This window comes from Notolepis coatsorum (assembly GCF_963971535.1).
Source record: "Notolepis coatsorum genome assembly, chromosome: 17".
In the NCBI taxonomy this organism is placed as follows: domain Eukaryota; kingdom Metazoa; phylum Chordata; class Actinopteri; order Aulopiformes; family Paralepididae; genus Notolepis; species Notolepis coatsorum.
This window is the reverse complement of record NC_140181.1, coordinates 70,100,132-70,115,327: the sequence shown is the minus strand read 5'-3', so window position 1 is coordinate 70,115,327 and position 15,196 is coordinate 70,100,132. Positions and strand designations below refer to the sequence as shown.

General features: G+C 41.1%; 1 protein-coding gene across 1 annotated transcript in view; it reads right to left on the bottom strand.

Annotated features, from left to right (window-relative positions):
- The window catches only part of phf8 (PHD finger protein 8), a 63,490-nt gene that overhangs the window by 34,795 nt on the left and 13,499 nt on the right, over positions 1-15,196 (bottom strand). Inside the window, exons 8-13 of the mRNA XM_084333874.1 lie at positions 4,231-4,393; positions 4,041-4,128; positions 3,758-3,864; positions 3,522-3,613; positions 3,221-3,310; positions 1,721-2,002 (exon numbers count right to left, since the gene is read on the bottom strand). Coding sequence (XP_084190000.1) covers positions 1,721-2,002; positions 3,221-3,310; positions 3,522-3,613; positions 3,758-3,864; positions 4,041-4,128; positions 4,231-4,393 — 822 coding nt within the window. The remainder of the gene's footprint in view (positions 1-1,720; positions 2,003-3,220; positions 3,311-3,521; positions 3,614-3,757; positions 3,865-4,040; positions 4,129-4,230; positions 4,394-15,196) is intronic.

The following is a 15,196-nucleotide window of genomic DNA, read 5'->3' as shown; positions in this document are numbered from 1 at the left end:
CTTCTATAAATTCCTACAGATTAGACATTGTATATCGTCATCAATGGGAGGGCCAAAATGTGGCCCGATTACTGCAATTCAAGATTTTATTTTTTTTTATCCACTTTTTCTCCCATTTTCTATATTTTTCTCCCATCCCAATTTCGTATCATCCAATTCAACCCTCCCCTGTCACGAACGCTGTTTCTTGCCTCCCACAAGCCGGCTGCAATGTGGACTAAGTCATACATAGCACAAGTCCCCTTCGGTACTTGAGGTAACAGCAGTCGCATCTTTTCACCTGCGCAGCTCGATCTCTCAGTGGCGAGGAGTAACGCGTGGGAGGCTCACGCTGCCCCCGACACTTCTGCGCAGGCGCACCAACCGACCTGTAGGAGTCGCTGTCCACAACGCCCGATCCCCACCCATCAGTTTCCCACCCCCTAATACGGCCAATGTGTATTAGTACGGACGACCAGCTAAACTGAAAGCAAATGTGGAGCGCTGGGCTCGAACAGGCGAGCCCAGCGTCTCCAGATTTTGTGGTGAGCGCTTTGCCCACTACGCCACGTAGCCGCCCACAATTCAAGAAATATTTTATAAAGGATGGCGTAGGAAAGGCGGTGCGTCAAGATTCTATGATGTTATAAGGGAACACAATGCACCCAAGTTGGCGGGTCTGAGGTTGAGCTGGGAGAACGATGTACGTGAGGATATTACTGAGGAAATATGGGAGAAGCTGGTATCCAAATGGGGTAAATTCTCACGGGAGGCACAATCACAACTTATCTTTTACAAAGTTTTAAACAGAAGCTATTGGACGCCTAGTAAACTGGCCAGACTAAAGTTAAGGGACAGTGACATCTGCTGGAGATGTGAGAAGGAGACAGGCACTTTACTACATGTTATACGAATGTGAGAAAGTCCGGAAAATGTGGGATCAAATTGTGATATTCCTAAGTAAAGTTTTGGATGTAAAGGTGAATAACTCCCCAATGGCATGTGTTTTGGGTATAGTACCGAAAGAGATTAAACTGCCTAAATACCAGGGAATGTGGTATAGAATGGCCATGATATCAGGATGTAGAATTGCCTTACGACATTGGAAATCACCCATTGATATTACTTTTAAAGAATGGATGGAACTAATGTTCCGGACAGCATCATATGAAAGGGTAACATAATAGAGTCGCAGGGAGAGAGGATATCTTTGCTGAGGTATGGGACAGTTTTCTACACCTGACTGAACGGTCTGGGGACGAATGATTAAGGTGGGGTTTCAGTATCATCAATGATGAAGGTGAAAAATGGGATCTGACCTGATGGTACCTATACTTTATATTGTATTATGTATGTATATGCATTAACGTATATGCATCTTGGTTATATATGCACATAGTAATGTTCTTTTGTTTTTTTTGTAAGTACTTTTTTAATTTCCATGTCTGTTTTTGGTATGTCTGTATAAGTCTTTTGTATGTTTTATACCGTATGTCAATACGAAAAAGAAAAAAACAAATCTTGGACTTTGCATATTATGCTGTTGAAAGATGTCTCTTGAATATTTGTAAGATTTGTGCAAAAATATCAATAAAAAAAAAAATATATATATGATAAATTCTTGGGCAAGCAAGTTAATTAGGTTTGGGCAGGCAAGTGATAATAAGTGAGTATGTGTAATCATTATGATTCAGTTATGCTACATTGCCATTGGCCTCTCTGAAGTCAGCTCGACTCGTACCTTGTTCTTGTTTTTAGACTTCCCAGGTTGGAATTTCTTGAGTGTATGTTTGGTGTGGATCTCTAGAAGGTCCAGTTCTCCGGCCTCTGTCTTGAGAAGACCCTTCTGACTCTTCTTCTTAGCTCCTGGGGGTCCTGCGCCACCTATACCCTCCTTGGGCTTGGGACCTCTCTTTTTGCCCGGAGGACGAGCTGAATTCTGAGATGGTGTTAGAGGGGCCTTGGAGAGTGGAGACCCGGGGAATGTAGGTCCAGGGCGACCAATGTTTTGCTGGAAGATATCCTGGGAAAGAAAACATGGTTAGAGTACAATGTATCTAAGAAATGTTTGCACATTTAAAGATTTTACACATTTTTCTACATACGCCTCATTGAAAATGTAAACTTTTACTTTAAAGGGGTACTTCACCAAATGGCAATATCACAAACATAAGATTTGATTGCACTGCACTATTGCATATGTCTATTCTACTTCTTTTTTTTTGCACTATCGCACTATTATACTTTTTTTATTACTGTCTATTTTAAAACTGCCATAGAATCAAACCGTAAACAACGAGGCCTATTGAGATGCTATATCCTAATGTGAAAAACTAAATGGACATTTTCCATTTAGCTGCTATCTATTTCTATGCTTGTTTTATATGTTTGCACTTAATGCATTGATCTGCCAATTTTGTGCTCATTTTATGCTAGTCTTTTTTACTATTGTGAAGCACTTTGAGCTGCAATTCTTGTATGAAAGGTGCTATACAAATAAAGTTTATTATTATTATATTATTTTGTTCAAACTCAGTAGTAGCTCAGTAACTCAGTAGTAAGTAATGCTCAGCAGGACATGATATATTTTTAGTCAGGACAGCCACGTTACAACTAGGGCTGCACGATTTGGGAAAAATATGTAATTGCGATTTTTCTGATGGATATTGTGATTGATATAATATTTTTTTTAAAGCAGCCCATCAGAGGTTTATTGTAAAATGCGGCTTGCATCTGGCCTACGCGGTGGGCCCAGGTGGAGTCTGGACAATTGAATCTTTACCTGGGAATCGATACCTTTTTTTCTGTACTTTACTCTCTCTGTAAAACTAAGACGGCTCAGCCCCCCTTTCCTCACTATTGGAACTCCGCTGTTTTCTCTGTGCCTGTGAGCAGGGTTAGCAGCTAACGTTAGTTTAGGTTTTTTGCGCGACGTGGGTATACAGGAATGGCGAGGATGCAAAGCATGTTAGACACATTGGACCCGTTGCTCGCGGAATTGTCACTGCACATAGAAACAGCGCGGGGGAAACTGACTTATTTCGGGTCACAAAATGCGACCAAATAGGCGCACTTTGGAGCCCTGCTGTAACATCTTCACACAGGCGTTTTACGTGCTGTTGTTGGGCGTATACGTAGATACCTTGGACTACTTCTGATTGGTGAGCATGACTGACACGCAAGAAAAAATAACTTGAATCACTCACTGTATAACGTATCCCAAATCGTTCCCACTATTTACCTCTACTAGACGGATCTCTTTTGCCAGGTCCTTCACCAGCTGCGGAGTCTTAATGGTCCCAGGGATCTCCACCTCATGCTCAGATAAAGCCTAGTGGGAGGAAACCATGTGGTTTATCACATCTATCTGAAACAGTATCATTTTAAAAAGGTCTGTTTGGGAAACGACAATCAAAACTAACAAAAGTAAGTAAGAGAAAGGAAAGGAAAAGAGAGAGAGAGAGGAAAGGAAAAGAGAGAGAGAGAGAGAGAGAGAGAGAGAGAGAGGAGCCATTGAGTCACACCATGGCTCAATGACGGACCTCTTTGCGGGTCCATGTCCGGAAGGCGTTGTTCAGGGCCTTGGCTCCGTGGACCAGGTAAGTAGCAGGGTGTCTGCGGTTTTCCCTGAGACCTGCAAGGCAGAACCATCAGAGGTCTGGTTACACCACGATGAAATGTATGCCGGATGGCCACGTGGTTCATGAGAAAGCAGAGAGGGTAGGGTAGATATCTGAGACAACTCACACCCTCATCACCTGGAAGCTATCCCCCTTACCTCTGAATGTATCTAGAAGGTGCTTCCCGACATACCAGCACAGGGTCTCAAAGTTAGGGAATCTGAACAGGTCCGCTGTGCTTAACCTCTTCTCTATTTCATACGCTCTAAAAAAGGTAAAGACAATACAGCACGGGGGAAATCAGCCATGGATGAGTGCTGAGAGATAACCTGAAGCAGTCAGAAGGACAGATGGCGTTATAATTACTGAAGAGATGAGGATAACCTCGTTAGAATACTACATAGATGTGACTGGTATGAAATGGGCTGAGGAGGGACTGACCGTAGCTGCATGTCAATGTTGAGACTGTGTAGGAAGTTCCCTCCAAACGCCAGGCAGTCCACTGGAGTCAGGACAGAATGAATCCACCCTGAAGAGAACGTCAACACAGATGCAGTGTACTGGTTAATAACTATGACACAACTGTTTCTGGGGTTGAAGGATATACACAATGCAATATATTCCTGCTTACCTGTTGGGATGAAGAGGGTGTTTCCCTGTTTGAGGGAGCACTTATAACACATGTCCACTTGGTCCCCAAAGAACATTTCGTTCTGATTGGACGAGGAGCTCCAGCGCTCAAACAAGGCCAGGTTGGCTGGCGTGGGAGAGATCAAGTAGAATATCTTCTCACCCTGAGGAGAGACCCAAGCAAACACACAAAAAGATACCTTGAACTTGTGCTGAGTAGTAAACATCAAAGGAGTATACTTCAAACATGCATTTCATATTCAAACAACGAATAATTTAAGCTCTGTTGGATCTATGCATCTATGAAGGAGTTCCAGGTGTCAGCAGAAAATAGACCCATTTCACAGTTTCAGATGAATTCTTAGTTTCAGCTGAATAGTTATATTGAAAAGGAGCATGCCAACATTATGGGAAATGCACTTACAGTCTTCTCCAGAGTCAGACAAGAAGATAGATACCAATTTCCTCTCTGTGCGTTCAGTAGAAAGTTATCTGGCTGCAAGCTAGCCTAGCTTAGCACGAATGAAGCCAATACAGACCACTAGCCTAGCTTAAATCTCCGGGAGGTGTTTTTAGCCAATAGCTAGGCTAGCTGGTCCGTATCCGCTTCAATTAATTTGTGCTACTGCCAAGTTAGGTTAGCAATAGCATACAGCCGGATAGCTTTCTACTGAACGCATAGGAGAGAAAATCGGTATCCATCTTCTTGTCCGACTCTGAAGAACACTGTAAGCGCATATCCGATAATGCTGGCATGTTCCTTTAAACACCAGTACAATTACCTTAATTTGGTCCAAAAACATAATAAAAAAACAAGATACTTGTGCCCTAATGATAAAGATAAGCACTCAATGAAGAAACCCAATCCCATTGCCAGAAGAAAGTCTAACATGGCTAAACCGTAACATAGTTTAGGGATATGTTTAGGATTACAAGGAAGAAAGAAAAAGATGAGTAGTAACACATCAAACACCCATCCTGGCTTCCCTCTCCAAACCCCACCCCTCCCTGCAACCGTATTATGCTACATATACCCTACCACATGGCGCCTAATGGCCACCACAACCCAAACATGAAGATAGGCAGTTAGAGCCAGCATATCACCAGGGTTATCAAGTGGGCATCTCCCTTCATAGGCCCATGACACCTCAGGAAGGCTAGCGCTCACTGTCCATGATACCCACATGACAAACTTCCCTGTGTCATCCTATCCTTGTGTCGAAAACAGAACTATTTCTGATAACAATATCACACATGAGACAGAAAGAAAAACTGAAAAGGAATACTCTTACCACTCGTCACTTTCACACACAAATCATTTTTATCTTATCTTTATATTACCGTAGTGCTGTGAGGCGATTAAAAAAATGTATCTAATTAATTACAGGATTTGTAATTAATTAATCGAATTAATCACGTTTTAATCGCATAACCATTTTAAGCCTGATATTTTATATTCTATAATCATATTTCAAATTGCATGTGTCCGGATGGCAGAATTCAGTACTGTATCTACAAAACCTTCTGTTTAATCATCTTCCCTTTATTAATTTGCTTAGATTTTTCAGGTCTGGTAAATTTTAGCATGGTGTTATTCACAGCCAAAAAAAATAAAAAAAATAATGTAATTGATATTCTCATTTGGTTCATTACAATTTACTCAAGCCTAGTAAGGCCTAAAAAATTGTTTAGTTCCTGTTGCCGACCGACCCTGCCGATTTAGGTGCGACCCAAATAATTTTATGTTTAAAAAAAATAAAAAGTTAACAATTTTTATTTTTATTTTTTTTGCAATAAAGTTTAGTTAAATCTTAGTCAAAAAGTGCAGTCCATGTCAATAATGAGTATATAAAAAGCAAGTATTTCACAAATAAAGAAAGTAGTCGCTAAAATAAATTCCCTACCTACCCATGGCCTTAACTGACAACCAACAGGAACCAAAAATTTTTTTTAGGCCTAACAGACAGTATTTCTGACACTGGGAATACATTCCCTGAGATCCATAGATGTCCCTAGAATCAGATACCAAGAACATGCAAATGGACCATTTAAAAAAAAAAGTTTGTAAATGTTTATTCTTCTAAAGAAAATTTATTAATTTTGAGTTAATTTTCATAACGCGATAATTTGCTGTGTAATTAATTAATCTAATTAACGCAATAAACTGACAGCCTACTGTCCAATTATCTAGCGGTCTCAGTCAATGAGTCAACTAAATGTCCCCATTGGAAGGGTGTAGGCGAACGACTTATAAATTGAACCAAAGAAACAATTCGGACTTTGTAAGAATGTTCATTTATTGGGACTCCATGTCCAAACATTCCGTTATTACTGAGTTGCCATAATCACCAGGTGGTCAATTAAGCAAGCAGTTAGCTTGTAGCTGGTAGTTAGTAGCAGCTTACATTCAAGTGTTAGTGGATAATGTCAGTATAGAGGTCGATATGGCATTTGGTAATGTCCAGCAGAGTCGACGCGGATAACAGTTTGTTGATAGTCAGGTTAGGGCTGGGCGATATGGAAAAAAAATCATATCGCGATAACGATATGATAATTTTATTTTATTTCTCGATATCGATAATTATCGAATTGTTATAAGTATAAAATAAATTAATTTTTTTTTTTTTTTTTTTTTAACAACAGATGTATGTTTATTTTGCAGCAATTCTTTGTCATTGCCGCCATCTTTAGTGTTACATCCCCTCACACTCCAGTTCTCAGGCTGCAGCTGGTTTAAAAGCTAAAGTAAACCGGCTTCTCTGCTGGCTGTGGCTCCAGAGGAGTTGAACAGTTCTGGCTCTGCTAGTTTATTTTCGATCTTTTGGCGCTTTTTTGGTGGACAAACCACCGCACATGTGCACTGTGACTCGTGACTGGAGTCTAGTTCTGCTAGCACACATAGCCTACTGTGTACAGACGGTTTCAAAATGTATTTTAAATTAGAAAGCAAACAAAATAAATGGACAAGAGAAAAAGAAATCTGAATTTGGTCAGTATTGTCATTTGGACAAGCAAAGCCATTACTTTAAGTTGCAGGCAAGAAAGACAAGTCTGTCCACTGTCTCTGGTTTTAAAACTGCCCTGTTGCAGGTAAAAAAAATAAATAAATAAAAAAATAAAAAAAACGATTTTTCGATTTTTTTTTAATTTCGATATTCGATATCGATTATTAAAATATATCGTGATATTTATCGTTATCGTTATATCGCCCAGCCCTAAGTCAGGTTACAGTTAGTAACTGTTAGCATTTGGCATTGGATAGTAGCATTTATCAACTGCCAGTAGTCGATAGCATTTAGTCAGTAGTAGTCAACGTGTAGTCAGCGTTTAGTCAGCAGCGTACATTCAAACGTCAGACGATACAGAGTCGATAGATTATTTACCTATACAAAGGAAAGGAAATAAACTGCATTAATTATTAACTAGATATATGAATGAAAGGATAATTGCGGATATTAACGGCGCATACAATGCAACGTACCGTTGGCCAGTCAGTTCGCCCACAGGGCTTTTCACCTTACAGCCTATGGTCAAGAGTGTAATTTAAATAGCGCGACGCGCTGGCGCAGAGACAGCTTACCTGTCCAGAGTCACAATACGAGTTCCAAAGTGCATCCACTAGGCGGCACCAGACAACAACTAACGCATGCAATAAATGTTACTTATGATAATAATGATAATAATAATAATAATGAACATATTGGGAAAAACGTCGGATAATTCTCCACCTACTTTATATCAATGGTAAATGGCTGCATTTATATAGCACTTTATCCAAAGCGCTCACATTTTACCCATTCACTCACACACCGATGGCGGAGGCAACCATGCAAGGTGCCAACCTGCACATAGGGAGCAATTAGGGGTTAAGTGTCTTGCTCAAGGACACTTCGACGCGCTGCCAGGGAGGAGCAGGAATCGAACCAGGAACCTCCGGATTACCAGGCGACTGCTCTGCCTCCTGAGCCACGGTCACCATTATATGACTAATGTTCTTCCAACTGCTGAGCTGACCTGTTCTCTCGTCCAACACATTTAATTGTACCATTGACCTTGTGTTAACATACATATGACGAAATAAAACTTTGTTTAATTTAGCCCCCAGTTGACATTGTTTCTCCTCAACCAAATCCACTGACAGTGACTTCCTTTCAATGTTTGTTCCGACATCTCCTTTACAGCCATTCACAAACTCCACCCACGAATCCCCAACTCTTCCAATAGTGACAGTCGATCATGCTATGAACCCTCTGCATCCCACTTTTACTGGACATACCCTGCTGCCAAATCTATATATCTAAGCATTTTCCTTTCATAAGCCTCCTCCACTAAATCCTCCCGGGCACCGTCAATTCTACTAAATCACAGACCATAACACTAGGTTAGTGCTAACTATTTCTTAGTTTTCCCCACAAATCTACATGCATCTCCGAATAATTAGCTCCCTTTAGCTGACCTGACTCATGCCTGCCTTAAAACCTATCTACCTCACTCCCACAGACAAATTGAATGGCTCCACATTCATCTGTACTCTTCTGCTTTCAATTCCTGCCGCTAAGCTTTTGAAAACCTGGTTATGTTGCCATGTTAAGGTACCAACCTTGATAAAGACTAGTTGTGCAGCCTGACAGAATGTGCTTAAAAGTTGCCATCTCTGAAAACAGTAGTCACGAGGGGTCTCCATCTACGCACTGTTTCAGGTTCTGTGGTGATTGCAGCACAATTTTCCTCCATACTCCACAGGTCCCTCCAGCTAAGCCTCCTCTACACTTTCCCAGTTCATCCACTGCCCCTGCTTAGTATGAGCCACAGCCTTTGTACACCTCACTACTTCCTCTTGTCGACGTACCTACTGCACAACCGGCAGCTTTCTCCTTTCTGTGGGACCTTCTGATAGGGCTGTCTTAAATACTTCGAAGCTTCGTTCGATGGGAAAATAGAATTCGAATATATTAAAAAAAAAATCAATAAATTTTTTTGCAAAATCAACTTTGCCTCTCTTTGTTAACACATTGGGTGCCACGCCCCTTTGCCGAGATAACCCCTTGAGTGCCAGCGCTTTAGTCAATCGGAGGTTGAGGATATTTGCGAACGCTTAAACTAGGGCTGGGCGATAACGATAAATATCGTGATATATTTTAATAATCGATATCGAATATCGAAATAAAAAAGAAATCGATATTTTATATTTTTTTTTTTTAACACTTTGGGTGCCGGGACACGTCTTCTCACGTCTTTGCTGGCCATGCTAAAGTTGCCGGGGGACGCTGTACAGCGTCCTTATATCAATATTTCAAAAATCTGCGATCGGATTCATAATGTCCCTCCGCTGGCCTGAGATCCACCAGCAGGACCCACTGAGCTCTCTGGCGGTTCAGGAGCGCCATCTGGTGGCCGATCGGCGCAACCGCTTAACAGGAAGCGCAGTAGAGGTTTTGCTAGACGTCCGTATTGCTTCCGGCCACTCGGTACATGTCCCGTGACTCTAGCTCGTCACACTACATAGCGATCGATTGCCAATAACTCGATAAACAACATGATTTGGACGTATATACCATTATACAAGCTGGAGATGGACCGGGTAATAATATATCCCATAATGATAAAATTTCTACTCGACGATGATCGCCCAACGGCGCGCGGAGACTGGGGTGAGTTTCAGCGTGTAACGTTACCGTCTTCGATAATAACTGATATTATCAACATTTGACCCACATTAGATGATTGGTATAACGCTGCCCACGGAATTATAAACGCCCCCTCGCCCATCCGGTCAACATCAGATGACGTGTAGTAACTTCTAGAAGTAAGTCTAGTTGGAATTTTTTATATCGCGCTGATTGCCATCAAACTGTATTTCATCATCAATATAATGCATTTGGGGCTATATATCACGTTCTGGAGAAAGCTGCAGAAAGAGATGAAAACATACTTATACATTAGACCATACTTTACTATGAATATGTGAATGAAAAAGTTTAACGTTGCTACACAATGAACAATACATATAGGACTTTGAATGGGCCCTAATAATGGCAATGTAGCAATAGAATTTAAAAAGTTATAGCCCTGCAAAGAAGGGGACTTTCTCCATAGACAAATAGCGCTGGCAATCTATGGTATATCATTAATTTAACCTTAGGCAACCAAAGTGTTAATATATATATATATATTTTTTTTTTTTTTTTTTTTTTGTGACCTGCAACAGGGCAGTTTTAAAACCAGAGACAGTGGACAGACTCGTCTTTCTTGCCTGCAACTTAAAGTAATGGCTTTGCTTGTCCAAATGACAATACTGACCAAATTGAGATTTATTTCTCTCTTGTCCATTTATTTTGTTTGCTTTCTAATTTAAAATACAGTTTGAAACCGTCTGTCCACAGTAGGCTATGTGTGCTAGCAGAGCTAGACTCCAGTCACGAGTCACGGTGCACATGTGCGTGCAGTGGTTTGTCCACCAAAAAAGCGCCAAAAGATCGAAAATAAACTAGCAGAGCCAGAGCTGTTCAACTCCCCTGGAGCCACAGCCAGCAGAGAAGCCGGTTTACTTTCGCTTTTAAACCAGCTGCAGCCTGAGAACTGGAGTGTGAGGGGATGTAACACTAAAGATGGCGGCAATGACAAAGAATTGCTGCAAAATAAACATACATCTGTTGTTAATACTTATAACAATTCGATAATTATCGATATAGAGAAATATGATAACATTATCATATCGTTATCGCGATATGATTTTTTTCCATATCGCCCAGCCCTAGCTTAAACTATATCTTAAATTATGGCTATGGGTCTAAAACACCCCTCGCTTATCAATGACTTGTTTGCAGTCAACATGTACGAAACAGATTGTTTTTTCATTGGTACATTTCCGTTTTATACCGTTTTGAATACGAGTATAGTTTCGGAGAGTTCTAGTAATTTCAGAGAAATTCCGCGATAATAGCCCTTTAGTGGAATACACAAAAAACCTTTGTAATTTTTTGGCCTATTTATGAATCGTTTTCAAATAAACGCTAGATTATCGATAGTATATGTGTACTTATGCACGCTAGAGAAGCGGGCTGAAAAATCTATTATTCATGCCGTGCTTAGCGTTAATGTGTACGCACACACACACAGCCACACACACGTTGTGATCTGTGAAAAAAACATCTGATTACCCCAAAACTGGTAACATAGTCCTTACCTCAGATCAGATGTTCTGCAAAAAGATTAATCCAATTCCTGATCGCCATTCCAAATATCGATCGCGTTTATTCAGGGCTGTACGTTAACTTTTTTTGCACATAGCACTGGTGCTACAGAGGTTGATAGTTTTGTAGCACAGGCCAAAATCTTGTAGCACAAGTATAAAACGTGTTATATTTGTAACAGTCACAAATGTGCCTATTGTATTTGTGTTATTTAGTTGCAGTGCCATGTTTGGCTGTCATTTAGTATATCGCCATGTGTTATTATTACTATGATACTCTCATATGCTATTTTCAATTAATATCATAAACAACATAAGGAATATTAGCATAATTTTGAGTGGACTGAAGGAATGAGTCAGCGTTAATAGTTTTAAATGCAAATAATTTATTGAAACATAGAAGTGGGGTCGGTTGGGACACACACACACACACAATGGGGGACCCTGATGTAAACAAGACAAACGTCTTTCTCTGGTCTGCATCCCCTTAACAATTGTGTGTATTGAGCCGTACTGTATTGTACCCATTCTGCAATCTGTTAAATAAAGTTTTCATTCATTCACACACACTGTTTCAACTCACCACCCCCGCATCATATTGTAGTCTAGTCCGTCTTCAAACTTCCACTCCTCTCGAAACTTGTTTATTTGAATATCAACATTATCTGTCCATCCTCAGTTTACTATAATATACTCCTGTCCTGAGTCCTGACTAGTGACTTCATCGTCTTTCCAAACGCACGCACGCACACACACAGGGAAGGGGAGAGAGTGCCCCCCCATTTCCCTTTCCCCAGTCCACACTGTCTGCTGGCTCTGCCTCTGATCAGGATTAGCTTGTTAGCTTGCTAACGTTGTAGTGATTGTAATGGTACATAAACGTTAATTTCGGGCGATGTGCGCATAAAGGAATGGCGACGGTGCAAAGCATGTAGATGCATTTGACCCGTTGCGAGAAGAAAAAAACACCACAGACTTATTTCGGGACGTGTAGGCGCACTGCTGTGTTAACGCAGCAGTGGCAGTGCGCACCAACCGACCAACGCGCTGCTCTGCTTGCAGAAGCGCGGATATGACTCGTCGAGTTGTCACAAGAGTTTTCAAAATAAGAGTATCATATGCACCTGAACGTTGCTAGCTTTCGGAGCCTAGCTGGAGCTGCGCGTGGGCAGAAATGAGACCCGCTACAGGATTTTCAAAATAAGAGTATCTATATGAACCGAATCCCTATCGCACCAGTGCTATTGAAGTAAATCCATCCATCGCACAGACCGCTGTTGCTGTAGCACGTGCAATATATATGTCGCACTGTACACCCCTGCGTTTATTGATCCAACGTTATAGTCCGAAACACATAATCGAAAGCTCCTCCCAGCCTCCCCAGTGAATGTAGTAACAGACACTGCTTGCCAGAGATGGAGAAACCCTGGACCGGAGTTTTTTTCTGATGCACAATGCCCACTCAATCCAATCCAATGATGTGCATTACCATTCGGGAGACGATAGGGGGCGGTATTTGCCCTTTTCGAGCTCAGAGCCATTCCCAATGATAACGTCAGGCTGGATGGATGAAAAATAAATGGATATCGCTAATAAAAGAAATAACGATTAAATAACGAGAAAACTCGTCATTGGCACTCAACGCATGGCGAGTTAGGACGAGAAATCTCGTTATTGGCACTCAATGTGTTAACTACAACAAGCAATGATGTTTGTTATTTAAGATGAGGTCAGACTCGGCACCGACAGATTTGTGTTCATTGTGCTGCTTTTATAAAGCCTCAAATGACGGCTTACAATATTTCATGAAAGCAAAGTGTTTAGTTTGTCTAAGATTTTAAAAGGTTTAAACTTTACAGCATTGAGAAGTTGAACAAAGTGCTGTACCAAGTCCCACAACATTAAATAAAATACAAAAAAAAAATATATATATATATATATATATTTTTTTTTTTATCTCGAAGCTTCGAATTAAAATCGAATCTCGGCCCAGAAGCTTCAAATGCCAATTTTTTTTAAGGTCAGCCCTACCTTCTGAGCTGAGCCCTAAGCCTTGTTGCACCTTACCTACAATGTCTGTATGCTGCCTTTGCTTCTTGTATTGCCTGTCCATTTCCTCCCTCTAGTTGGATTTGGGACCAAGTTACTAACTAATGTATCTTTGCTCACTGATGGCAACAACTCTGTTTTCACATTCGCACACTTAAACTCCTCCGTTAAACTACATCTTGGAAGTATGCAAAAGCACTCCAAATAAAGCTATGTGGTACTGAATCAAACGCATTTGCTAGGTCTAAAAATACCACATGTAAATCACTTTTATCTGTCTTGGCTGCCTGAATCTGGTGGCATATCGTGCTAGTGTGTTCTATGCACCGTGCAAAACCTGGGATTCCTGCTTTCTGTACTATGATATCTATTAAACTATTCCTTTCTAAATGGTTTGCTAGAATTACCTTCTACGTCCAGGAGGGATAGTTTGAAACCGTCTTAAAATGGAGGTCTCTTTCTCCTTGGGAATTAGGATTACCCCTGCTCTATTATATCTCTTATTGTGGAATGTTAATGTCAGGAGTGTCAGTTTTAGTGCACCCTCTCTGAGCAGAGCCAACTCTCAGTATGTTGAGGGGGCATAGCCCTCTGTTCCTTGAAAGGAGATGTCAAGTTAGATGGACTGCATTTATATAGCGTTTTTATCCAAAGCGCTCACATTCACACACCGACGGCGGAGGCAACCATGCAAGGTGCCAACCTGCTCATCTGGAGCAGTTAGGGGTTAACCCTTTCCCCGCCAATAACGTCGTACAACGGGTTTCAAGTTCATGCGAATTCTGCCAATAACGGCGTACAACGTGATTCTGATCATAATTTCATATTTTCGCCATGGTATTCATATTTCACTCACGGAGCCTTGTCGGATGCTGTGTGAGCCAGCACAACTCTGCAATGCTTCAATACTGCCACCTGGTGGCTGATCGGCGAGTTGCAACCGGAAGTGGATCTCTTGTGATCCCGGTGCGTCTCCCTATTCCGTCCGGCCACTCGTTTATCGTCGCGGGACTCAATACACACACCATGGATATGGATCTTTGCCATAACTCAATAATCTACATGATTTGGGCGTGTATTAGTAATATACAACACCGGAAATGGATCGCCTCGATCCCCACCACATAACTGGGATCTGTTTGCTCCACTCTCATCGCCCAACGGTACAAGGAGACTGACGTGAGTTTCAGCGTTTTTGTTTATCATTTTCTATACAAACTGCTCTGATCAATATATCACCCATACTACATGAAGCATCTAACGACTATCACGGAATTATAAACGACCCCCCCCCCCCCCTCCGTTCACCCACGCATGATCAGTCATAACGTTTAGGACCATGTACAGTTGAGATTTTTTATATAGCGTCGATCGGTATCAAACTGCATTTGATGATCTAATATATGCATTTGTGCCTATATCTCACGTTCTGGGAAATACTGCAGAAAACGATAAAAACATATTTATACTCTAGACGGTATTTTCGTATGAATGAAAAAGTAAAACGTTCCTACATCCTGAACGATAGATAATCGATGTTGAATGGGCCATAGTAATGTCAATTTAGCAATACAATTTAAAAAGTTATAGCCCTGCAAAGAAGGTGAACATCTCCATAGACTTACAGTGCTGGCAGAGATCAAACAGCGATGGATATAAGCGTGGCAGAGAATGGGTTAAGGGGTTATGTATCTTGCTCAAGGACAATTCGACACACTGCAGAGAA